This window comes from Camelus bactrianus, chromosome X (assembly GCF_048773025.1).
Source record: "Camelus bactrianus isolate YW-2024 breed Bactrian camel chromosome X, ASM4877302v1, whole genome shotgun sequence".
Lineage (NCBI taxonomy): Eukaryota > Metazoa > Chordata > Mammalia > Artiodactyla > Camelidae > Camelus > Camelus bactrianus.
The window spans coordinates 95,824,218-95,836,889 of record NC_133575.1 but is presented as its reverse complement, the minus strand read 5'-3'; the positions used below and the strand labels follow the sequence as shown (position 1 = coordinate 95,836,889).

General features: G+C 42.2%; 1 protein-coding gene across 11 annotated transcripts in view; it reads left to right on the top strand.

The window, feature by feature from the left end:
- Window positions 1-9,557: 9,557 nt before the first annotated feature.
- The window catches only part of THOC2 (THO complex subunit 2), a 100,061-nt gene continuing 96,946 nt past the window's right edge, over window positions 9,558-12,672 (top strand). For 5 of the 11 annotated variants that reach the window (XM_074359528.1, XM_074359524.1, XM_074359526.1 and 2 more), the window contains exon 1: window positions 9,564-9,688. In XM_074359528.1, coding sequence (XP_074215629.1) covers window positions 9,618-9,688 — 71 coding nt within the window. In that variant the 5' untranslated portion in view covers window positions 9,564-9,617. Of the gene's footprint in view, window positions 9,689-10,109; window positions 10,374-12,672 lie in introns of all 11 variants that reach the window. The other 6 variants (XR_012504777.1, XR_012504776.1, XM_074359522.1 and 3 more) reach the window with 3 other exon arrangements.

Below are 12,672 nucleotides of genomic sequence, written 5' to 3'. Positions count from 1 at the left end.
TGCACGCCTAACTCGGTTTCAGCTTCTGTCTCCTAAAGAATGCAATCTATGACAACCTCTTTTCTAAGGGAAATAGGACACTTGTAATGCGTGGCATGCACTGAATGATGATTACTCAAATTATCACCCACAGTGGCTTGAAATGAAATACAAGTGGAGGGCAAAGCTTTTGGAAATCAAGTGGCTAGAGCACTTAGTCCCTATGGTGACAATGACGATTGCAATGGATGTGGCTAGGGCTAACTGCTTCTGATGCTCATAGAGAGCTTACACAGAAAAGAGGACAAATGAAAAGCCTTGAATGTATAACTCAGATCATAGTGGAAAATCAAAGAGCCTGAATTCCACCATTAAAGTGGTCTTTATTCTCCTGGAGCTGCAGGACAGGTATGAAGATCATGCTCAGGGACTGATTACACATATTGCAGAGGTACAGCATCAGTTAAGGTTATAGCCTTGCTAGGACTCCTAGGCTAAAGTTATGGGCACTCCTGGAGAAAGAATAGGATCCTAACACATTGGGTGAAAATATTTGGGCAAAATCAGATGAAGCTGAGAAAAATGAAGACTCCAAGTTCTCTTGAACTTTCCTTGCCAGTAGAAGCAGTCCTATATCCCTTGTCTAACACTACCAGCCTTCCTCCACATAAAACTTTCTAGTGGCTTCCACTAGAGTGTTTGCCTTACAAGGAATGCTGATTCTCCTTAGGATCAACCCCCAACACTTCATTGCCTTCACTCCCATAAGAATTGTTAAATTTCGGTGTAGCCTGTAATGCCCAAGGAGAAGGGAATGTTAAAGTGGATCTATTACATGTGACTGTCTCAGTGACCACTTCCAGACATGCATAGGATTACTGTGCACTAGAGTTTCCTGGGTTGTAGGATTTTCAGTTTTAAAACCATGACAGTCCCAGGAAAACTGGGACAAGTTGGTGACCCTACTGGGAAGATACTCTACAGTGAGGCATGGAGAAACACATTGGTGAGAGGAGCACTAGCACTATTGAAAAGCTCTGCAGAATATCCTCTGCAGGCCAGAGACGATGGTGACAGATGCTTCAAGAGAACTGGGCTCCCTGATCTCAGTAGGAATAATAGGGTCTAAATGGTAGAGTGCAAGCGATGGCACTTAACTGTCAGAACTAAGGTGGGTGCAATTAATGTAATAAAGCACAGGGATAGAGTGGTGTCAGAGTGTTTTGACCTCCATCTGTTGGAGTGGATGATTGTTTATGGAATTCCCTAGGTATAAAATAGATATGACATGCAGAAGCAGAAAAATTCTAGGTCTGGTGGGCAGAAACTTTGCAGACTCCTGAACTCTTACTCTGTCCCCAGATCTACTAAGCCAGTTCGTAGACCTGGAGCCCCTTGATTAAGGGGGAGGCCAGATCTCTTTGAGAAAGGACCCCGCTGCAGTGCTATCACAGATATATTCTGCAAATTGTCCAAGTCCTTCCTCAGACTGTGACCTGTGGTCATTTACTAGGGGATCATGACCAGGGAAAAGGAAATATCCAGAACCTTCTGAAGGTTATCAGATTCTGGCTCTGAACTGATGCTAATTCTTAGAGACCCCATATGCCACTGTGATCCATTTCCAGGGTGGGGATGTATGGAGTCAGGTGACAAATTAAGTCTTGGCCTGAGTTTACTTCACTGGAAACTTGCAAAATTAGCACACTTTTTTTTCTGACCCACTGATCCACGGAGAGAGGGCTCTTATTATAGGAAGGGTCAAGTAGCATCCCCTGGATCTGTACCTCCCTCTCTTTTCACCCCCTACTGCCAAGAAGGTAAACCAAAGTGATACCAAATTCCTGGTACAATTGACAAGATTAGAGCCACCACCAAGGACTTGAAAATTGGAAGTGTGATAATTCCAACCACATGCCTCTGTATAATTTACCTGTTTGGCCTATGGGAAAAGCCATATAAGTTTTGTAGAATGCTTCCAGGTTAGTGTTAATTTAATCAGGCGGTGACGCCGATCACAACTGTGGTTCCCACTATGGTATTTTTCCTAGAGCACATCAACACAGCTTCTGGCACCTATTGCCCTAGCAAATATTATCAGAAAAGATAATCAGAAATAGTTTGTTCTCACTCGTACCTCAGGGTTATCTTAAACTATGCTGTTTCCTGTCATAAGCCACTCCAGAAGGAAGTTGATTGTCTTTTTATCCCACAGACATAATACTGGGCCAATACACTGATGGCATTATGCTAATGAATCTGAGAGGCAGGAGGAATCAAGCACCCTAGATGCCTTATGGCCAGAAGATAGGAGATGAACCCCATGAAATTTCAGGGGCCTGCTATAGGGATGACATTTTTAGGGGTCCAGTGACCCAGGCAATGTCAGGATATCTCTTCTAAAGAGAGAAGTTGTCTTTAACTTGCACAATCCACCACAAAGAAAAAAACCAGTACTTGGTGGACCTCTTTGGATTTAGGAAGCAACCCATACCATATTTGGTCATGCTGCTCTGACCCATTTACTGAGCAACCTCTAAGGCTGCTAGTTTTGAGTGGGATCTGAAGCAAGAAAAGCTGCTGCAGCCAGTCTGGGTTGCAGTACATTCTGCCTTTTACTTGGGCCTTAGGACTTGCAGATCCAACGGTTTTGGAAGAGTTCGTGACAGAGATGTTCTATGAAGCCTCACTACCAGCGGCACAGCACAGTCCTTTGGGGTGCTGAAGTGAGGCCGTGCTTTCCTTACTTGACAGTTATTCTCCATTTGAAAGGTAATGCCTAGATGGCTACTAGGCCCTGGTAGTCACTGAGTTCCTGGCCGTAGGACACCAAGAGACTATCTGACTTGAACTGCCCATTATGAACTGTGTGTTTTCTAATCCACTCAACCGTCCAACAGCCGTGTGCAGCAGCATTCCATTGTTCAATGGAAATTGTGTATGAAATCAGATCCTAGCAGATAAAAGTAAAGTGAATGAGGAAGTGGCTCAGACTCTCATGCAGCTTGCTCCTGTGGCATCACTGCCTCTCCATCAGCCCACACATAGGGCCTCAGGAGAGTTCTCTCTGATCATTTAACAGAGCAAGAAAATGTAGGCCTGTGGGTTTATAGATGGGTCTATGTGGTAAGCTGGCATCTGGTAGAAGTGGGTTGCACTTGTCTGACCGCCTACTCGGAGATGGTCCCTGAAGACAGAGGCAAAGGAAGATCCTACCAAGTAGTATATTTGATTGTCTATTTGGTGAAAGTAGAAATGCCCTAATAAACTGATATAGACTGACCCAAGGGCAGAGACTAACGAGTTTGCTGGATGGTGCAGAGCGTGGAAAGAAAAAGATAGGAATTTGGTGTTAAGGATGCCTAGTAAAGAGGTAGGTGGATAAGATGAACCATTCTGTTGATGTTCAGCCAGTCTAGTGCCTGGTTGGTAGGCCCGTGTACAAAATGGCCATGGCAGCTGGGATGGGATGTATATATAGGGTCTTCCCTCACCAAAGCTGATGTATCTACTACCACTTTGAATTGGCAACCTGCTTATTGGCAAACCAAACACTAAGACACTAAAGTGGCAGCATACCCAAGGGGACCAGATAGTCACCTGGTGGCAGATTGGTTACATTGAACCCCTTCCAACACCAAGGAAGCACCCACTGTCTTCACAGGAATAGATGCATATTCTGAATATGAACTTGCTTTTCATGCTTCCAGTGCTTCTGCCAGCACCACCATGTGGACTCACAGAACGCCTGATTCATCACCATGGTATCCCGTTCAACGTTTGCTTCTAACAAAGGAACTCAGTTTAGCATAAGGGAAGTGTGGCAATAGGCTCATCCCCATGGAATTCACTGGTCTTCTCACGTGTCCCATCACCCAGAAACAACTGGCTTGGGAGAATGGTGCAATTTCCTGTTGAAGGCTCAGCTGTGGCACTATTGCCTGCAAGTTTGGGGTACTGTCCTATGGAATCTAGTATATGCTTCAAACTAGGGCCAATATAACAAATCATCTCCCTTATAGTCAGAATGTGTGGGTCCAGGATTCAAGAGGTAGGGGTGGGAATGACCCCTGCATTTGAAGAAACATTTGCTTCCTATCCTTACATCTTGAACTTAGTGGGTTAAGAGGTTCTCATGCCCAGGGGAGAAATATTTCCTCCAGGGAACATGTCAGGATTCCTATGTTTTAGAAGCTGACTCCCCTCCCACCATTTTGTGCTAGTTATATTGTTGAACTGACAAGCAGACAAGGGGTCACTATACAGATCAGGGTGGTCTATCCTGATCACCAAAGGCAAATGAGGCTGCTACTACACAATGGAGGCAAAGAGGACGAGGTCTAGAACCTAGGGGCTTCAATGGAGTGCCTCATCATTCCCTTGCTTAATAGTACTGGTCAATAAAAACTCGTAACCCTGTCAAGATAAGATTATAAGAATTCAGATCTTGTGGGGGTGAAGGTTTAGGTCACTCCACCAGGTAATGTATCCTGTCCTACTGAGATGCTGACAGAGGGCAAGGGAAACATGGAGTGGGTGGCAGAAGAAGGAAGCTATGATAATCAACTTAGGGCTTGCTTCCAGCCACAGAAGCAGGGACTATGGCAACTGTTTTCCCTTCTGCTTTATATGAAAAGCATGCATGGTGGCTGATATTTTGGATTTCACATAGGAGTGTGAATGAATCGACATCACCCTGCACTGATACAGTAGCTGATGGGAACTTGTACATTCTGTTTGAGGGCATGGGCTTTTAATCTGGACAAAGGGCAAGAGGAGTGTGGAGGGGCACAAAGAATGAACAGGGCTAGAAATTCTGTCTTCCCTTTCAAGATCAACTTTCCATCCTTCTCGACCCTGCTCTGTGCCCTGACCCATTACTAACTGCATTTTCCAGGCTCCCGTGCATTATGGCTTCTAGCAGCCACCAGCCAATGGGAGGTATCATCAGGAGATAAAATGGCAGAAGGAAAGAAGGGTCAGGGTATTTATTCCCCAGACTCCCTTTCTGTTGGCAGTGATTCTTCTACAGAAGGCCACAGTTCCTGTTGAATGTTCGTTTCCTTATTTCTTTATTTTACTTTTCTTTATTTCCTTAGTTTTTGGTAACCACTCCCTCCCTTTGCCCCTTCAGGCTTAGGGGTGCTAATGTCTCCCAGTATTGCTAGAGCCCTGAGGTGCTTCTCCATTAGTTTTTGGTTTCCCTTAATCCTGCCCACACTCTTGCGCATGATTCCTTTATTAGACTCTCTTTAATTATCCCCTTTGAGTATGTCACCTTTTCCTGTCATCAACCCAACTGACACAGTCCCTAATATTTATTTATATGTACCTTCTCTCTTCTTTTTTATAAACAGTCTTGCCAGAGGTTTGTTAGTTTTATTGAACTTTTCAACCAATTATGGGTTTTATTGATTTTTTTATTGGATAGTTTCTTTTTATTAATACTTTTTATTTAAAAGTGTCCTTCTTTCTGCTTTCTTTCATTTACTCTGTATTGTTTTTTTGTAACTTCTTAAATTGGACTCTTAGATTTTTAATTTCTAGCCTTGTTTCTTTAATAATACTAAAGTTTAAGAACATAAATTTCTTTCTATAATGCTACTTTAGCTGCAATGCATCATTTTTCATTAGTTTTGATATGTAATATTTTCATTTTTGGTCTGTTCTAAGTATTTTCTAATTTTTTGTATGACTTTTTTCCTCCACCTGTGATTTGTTTCAAAGTATGTTTTTACATTTTCAATCATAGGTGTTTTCTTTATCTTCTTGTTACTGATTTCCAATTTAATTGCATTACAGTCAGAAAATATGAACTGTATGAGACTGAGTCTTTGAAATTTGTTGACATTTGGTTTATAAAATCTAGTATATGATTAATTTTCATAAATGTTCCATGGGCTGGACCACCACTAGATGACACATTTCCTTTATGTGAGTTAGGAAAATGTGCCCTTTCTTCCAGGTGGAAGCAGCAGCACACCTGAGCATGTGGTTTGGCAAGTGGAGCATGGGATGGATTTTGACCCCTACTTGTCCCTTTGGCTAAGTGTTTTTGATCAGTGAATGATCTGTACATGGTGGCCTGTTCATGTGTTCTTCTAAAGGATGTTTATTTTCCAGTTGCTAGGTACCACCGTCTATGTGTATCTACTAGATCAAACGGGTTGATCTGATGTTCAAATTTTCTACATCTTTACTGATTTTTTTGTCTGCTTCATTTATCAATTTCTGAGAGAGATGAAGACCCTCACTGTGGTGGTAGATTTGTCTATTTCTCTTTGTAGTTCTGTTAATTTTTGTTTCACATACTTCAAAGTGATTGAGCACATTCAAAACTAGGATTGTTACATTTTCTTGGTGAATTTTTATCAATATATAGAAACCTTCTTTAAATCAGGTAATTATTTTTCCCTTAAAGTCTATTTTGTTTGATATCAATCTAGCTATTTCAGCTTAATTTTTGTTGATCTTGGCATTTGCCTGGTCTATTTTTCCCATTGTTTTTACTTTCAAACTTTCTGGGTCCCTGTGTTTTAGGGATGTCTTTTAAAAATATCTAGACTTCTAAAAACCCAGACTGATAATCTTTACTTTTAGCTGGAGCATTTAGTTTATTTACATTTTATGCAATTATTGATACGTTTAAGCTTAAATTGGTAGATTTAAATTTCTTCCTCTATTATTTCTGTTCTACTTCTCCAAAATATTTTCCCTCTTCTCTTGCCTTTTTGGGATTGATTGATCTTTTTCTCTTTCTCTTTCAACTTACCCGCTTCTGGTAGTTTGGAAGATACATAGTATCCTTATATGTTTGTAGTGGTTATCCTAGAAATGTAATATGTATATTTAATGTAACTAAGTCTTTAGTTAATAAAAATCCATTACCAATATGCAGCATTCACTGGACAGTCCCACAAAGGGTACAGCTTTTGCATTCATTCTTTGATTATTTTGTTTATTTTGTCTTGTTTTGCTTTTATGTGCTTCCTTCTTGGTCCCGTTATTTGTTGTTACTGAGATTGTAACAAGATTTCTTGACCTTACAATTACCTAAAATCAATCACTTCATGCATCAGACTGTCAATATTGAGACTACCCAAACCTTAGCCTTCACCACAGACCTCAGTTCCTGCCTAGTTCATTGGTACCCATGAGCCAGGGAGATCACCAGGGAACTATACTCCCCAGCTGCTAAGACAATACCAGATGCTAATAGCAAAGGACAAGCAAGCCAACAACAAAGATGCAAAAGATATGATTGCTTTGCAGTCTTATAGAGCAAAGGCCAATTAACTCTGAGCAATTCCTAAAGGAGTCATCATACCATGTAAAAATAGTTCTGTAGGCTCTGGGAGAAGGGAAAACCAAGGCCTCAAAGGGCACCACTGCTGTCAGGTCATACCACATTTGTGGCATACTGAGTAGTAGGCATTCTGTGTTTGGAAGAAGAAATCACTGTGATACAGTGGCAAGGTAAGCCACGACACAGCAGACTATTAGAGCTCAGTGGCTTTCAACAGGGGGCTATTTTACACTCCAGGAGACATTTAGCAATGTCTGGAGATACTGTTGTTAACAACTGGTGTGTGAGGGGGTGCTACTGACATCTAGTGGGTCAAGGCCAGGGATGTTGCTAAACATCCTACAATGCAGCACAGGGTCCCTCCTGCCCTCTGCAAAGAATTATCTGATCCTAAATGTGGATAGTGCCCACTGCTGTAGATTATACAGTGAAGTATGCATAAGCAGCAGGATGGTGCTTCTTGTATCACAGAAGCCATCCTGTAACAATGATTTTAAAATTTATAGGGAGAATGATGGTACAATGAAGATTCACTATACCATTTTGTTCACTTTTGAAATATTCCATAATAATGAAAAATAGAAAGATTAGAGGGAACTTATATCTCTGAACCTCCTTGAAGTGGCAAAAGTTTCTTCTTGAGATGTCACTGAAACTAAACAGTGTATATTTTCTAATGGGTGGCTTTAGAATTTCAGAATCAGATAGGACATTAGGAGACTAGATATAGCTGAGGAAAAACAATAACAAACAATGCAGCATTTCTCCAAAACTTATTCTGAATACAGCCTATTCCCTGAACAGATTTTCAATGCAAATAAACCTGGTCCATTTTGTAAAACTTGCCAAATTTAGAAGACACTAGTTCTAAAGTTCATACATTAATATATGTGTGGTAGGATTTCTTCATTTGGTTTGTCTGTATTTACTAAATTTGCTGCAAAACAGGTATTTTAAAAACTTTTTTATTTTGAAAAGTTGCACAGATAGAACAGAGAATCCCTGTATGTCCTTAATCCAGATTCCTGAAATGTTAATATTTTACATTTGCTTAATCATCCTATCTTTTTTCCTGAAACATTTTAGAGTAAGTTGCAACATAATGCCCCATTATCTCGAAATACTTCATATTTTCTTAAACAAATACTTTCACACAACCACAGTACAAGTATTAATTAAACTCAAGAAATTAACATTGATACAAATATTATTACTTAATCTACAGATATTCAAATTTGGTAAATTGTCCCAATAATGCCCTTTTTAGCAAAATTAAAAAAATTTTTTTTCTGGCTGAGGATCAGTTGTTCTGTTGTTTTCATTATTCTGGACGAGTTCCTCAGTCTGTCTTTGTTTTTAGTGACCTTGATGATTTTTGAGGAGTGCAAACTGTGCCTTAATATGGGCTTGCCTGACAATCTCTCACAATTAAATTTAGGTTATGCGAATTTTGGCATGATGAATACTACAAAATTGGTTATTGTTTTTAGCACCTCATCAGGAGGCATATGACCCCTACTTATTTAATATCTACGGATGCTTATTTTCATCAGAATTAGGAGGGTGTCCGCCATGTTTTCCGACTGTAAAGTATTCATTTCGCCCTTTGAAATAGTATGTATCTTGCCAGGAGATACTTTGAGACTATGTGATGTAAACAAGTTGTTGCTCTTGGTACTTGCGCCCCCTAGTTTTGCCTAAGGTTATAATGACAGCGGCCGACACAGTAGGGTGTCAGCGATGGTGACTGCAAGTGTTTCTCGGGGCCGATTTCTCTCTTCCTCGTTAGATGGTAACCCCGATATTAGCAAAATGCCTGGCATATAGGAATCGGTCGTCTTTTCCCCGATTAACTTGTTTGATCTCAGTTGTTAGCAGGGTGTATTGTAATTGATCAGCTTATGTTTGTCTTCCCCACAGACTGTGAGCTCGTTGAGGGTAGGCATCATGGTTTATTATTTCTCTATCCTCAGTGTCTAGCACACATTAGGTGCTTTAAAAACACAAGTTTGAATGAGTGGTCTGGAGTAGATACTACGGAAGAAGATAAAGGCTACGAGTTGGCCTGGGGATGGCATTTTTCCTGTTCTAAAGGGAAGGAGGGCTAGGGTTGCAGAGGGCGCGGCCAGCGTAGTAACTCTGCGACGGGACCCACGGGTCCCAGCCACCTGGTTGGCCGCCGGGCCTCGGGCTTCCTCAGGGTGGGGTGGAAAGTGGGGCGGGAAATCGAAAACCGAACTCACAGCTCCCGGCATTCCCCGTGGGCGGTGCTCCCCTTTGACCCCTCGCTCGCGTGCTACACATCCGGGCCTCTGCTACTAGTGAGAGGAAGATGGCGGCCGCAACTGTGGTGCTTCCCGTAGAGTGGATAAAGAACTGGGAGAAATCAGGGAGAGGCGAATTGTGAGTGTCCCAGTTGGAGGCGGGCGCACGGCCTGGCTGGGCTCGGGCGTCAACCGTGCTCTCACAATTGGGGGGAGGTGGGGGGGGAGATGTGTCCCCTCCCCCATCCGGGTGGCGGGTGTGGATGGTTGGCTACGAGTTTTGAACTCGGGGACGAGAGGTGCTGGTAGCCGCCGCCGACCTCCTGCTTTCCCCGGCCTCCCCGAAGTCCCCGCTGCACGCCGTAGCTTGCCTTTCTTTGGCCTCTTAGAACTCCCGTTTTGTCCCTACGGGTCCCTGCGCTCTCGCTCCGTCTCTTTTTGTCCCCCTCTTCGTTGAGCTCACTTGGCTCCTTTCTCTTTACGGGGCCGCGCCAGGGGAGGGTTCGGACTTTCCATCTCTCTGTCCCATTTCTTCACTCTGCACCCGTTCGACTCCGCAGTTTGGAGCCCGGCGCCTCCTCTGCCCGAAGTCCGAACCGTCCCGGACTCCCTCCCCTCCTCTCCGCCCGCCGCCGCGAAGCCCGGGGAGTCGGGAAGAACCCCGTTTGGCACCTCTCGTCCTCCCGGGGAGCGGTCTCTCGGACTGTCCCGGCCTCGCGCGGCGCCTCTGGCCGTGGGAAAAGCGTAGCAGGGATTGCCGCTTTCCCCGAAGACCTGCCGGCATTTCTTTGCTCCTCCGTCTTTTCACCTTAGAGGCATTTCGGGTTGGAGTCAACTTTTGTCATTAAATGTTTTCTAAACCCCATTTTGTCCTGGGACTGCAACTAATTTTGGCAACTCTCCACGGTTCTCGAGTACCTAGAATAACGCGTTTCCTTTGGTCGTAAAACTTGGGTGGTTCCCCCTCCCCGCCCCAGTAATACAGAAAACAGTAATTTGCCATACCCGCGGTTTCCTCGCCCCAATTTTCAGCTCTCTGTCTTGAGGAGGGGGGAATTCGTTTAAGCGGCGAAACAAACCCCAGATTTTAAAACAAAAAACTTCGAATTTCTTTCTCTGAATCGCTTTATTAGTTAAAGCTCAGCCCTGTATGAGATTAACTCTTGCTAGCCATTTTTGCTGTCGTTGCGCGCGCCCGCCGCCCCCAGTTAGTCAGTTTACGGTTGCTGGTGCGAAAGATAACGAATCTTTGGAACTTCGTTGCTTGAAACGAAACGCGGGGAACGCGCTGCCAGATCTTGCGCGTGTGATAGCGCCTGCCTATACGGCCCTCCCCATCCCCCTTCCGCACTCGCGCTGCTTAACGAAGTCTTAGTGTCAGCTCTGGAAATGGATTGACTGGGTAAGCGGCAGTCTTAGCCACTTAACTAGCTGAGTGACCTTCGGTAAGTTCCTTAACCACTTTGACCGTTTCCCCTTGAGTAAATTGGGAATAATAAGCACTCAAAGGATTGTTGTGAAGACTAAATAATGCCTGTAAAGCACTTGACTTATAGTAAGTGCTCAAGTGATAGCTATTAAAAGTAATATTATTCCAATCTGTAGATGTTTAAACTTCTCTGGACAGCTCTTGCACTTAGTCTGTACCACTCAGGTTAGCAATTAATGAGTCCTCTGACTCTTTCATGTATAGTCTTGTACTCTAACGAATTGAGAGACCCTTGAAGAGTGGGGACTGTCAAATTTCTTTTGGTTCAGCCTTCCCGTCCCGGCCCCCCCCCCCCCCCCCGCCTTTCTAGCATATGCTTAGAGAGCTTATTGGTTTATTAACTGACAGAGAAGTCTATTTGATAAACATTCATTTTTAACTGTTAGAAACATTTTCCAAATCCTTGTATGTGTTAACAAATAGCTATTAAGTCCCTTGTGTGCAGGGAAGGCAGGATAGGGAAGTTACCAAACCAAACCATCATTTTCATCTATATTAGATTAGGATAACCCCTCAAAACGGATAAATCAGTTCATTGTTGTTTACTTTTAAAGTCAACTTAGTTATTTAGGGGCTGTCATCTTCATAGATTGCTCGACTTCCTCCTTCCAGCTAACTGTTTTTGACAGTTTTACTATTACTTCCACCTTAGCATGAGTGGTATTAGAGCTAGGAGGTGAAGTTCTCCTTGGCTTCTCATTGGCAGTGGTTGGAGAAATAGTGATGTAGGAGGTTGAAATACCTAGTTAAAATGGAATTTTGGACTCATTTTATGTATATTTACATGATCCATGCTACCCATCATAGTTCCTGTTTGAAGAGCTGCTTCAAAACTGCTATTAGGACTTCTGTGTATGTAGTTAATTGCATGGCTTGTGGAATGCAGTTTGAATTATAGTTGAGCCAAATCAGTATAATCAGTTTTATAACTGTATTCTATTACATGAAGAGAGTTTAAAGTTCTTAGTTGTATGACATAATGAAATATTTTAAATGGTCAAACACATCACCATCCAGTACTTAGTCTTCATTTATTTGACCTCTTTTCCCTCTTTAAAAACTTTGTTGCGTATAGTCTAACTTAAGAGTTTTTGTATCTTGTTAAAGGTAACAGTTAGCATTTTCATTTTATTAGAACAAATAGTGTTACATATCAAAAGATCCTTTCCTTTGTCTGAAAAACAACTTCTTACATATAAACCAACAAACTGGAAATGTTAAAAACCAAGCTAAGGTGCCACCAAATTATTAGTGAATCCATTTATGGATTTGGCTTTTAAGATATGACTGATATTTATATCTTGGGTGGAGTTTCCTTTTTAACGAGATTAATTAGGAGATGAGCTTTAACTTGACTGAGAATTACCTTTTTAAAAAGAATTCATGATGTATTTCAAGAGGTTGTTAGTTCATTTCTTGTCTGTCACTTTTTACTGGTATAAGTCTGTATTCTGGGAGTTGTAGTCAACTTCAGCATCATAGTGTTGTTAAAGCAACATATGAGATTTATGGGGCATTTTATAACTTTCAGAGAGGGTAAATTCTTAATTGTGTCTCACGAAAAGCAGCTGTCTATTAAGATGGAAAGTCTTGGCTTTGAAGAATAAATTTTGTTAGGTAATTAAGGAGAAAAG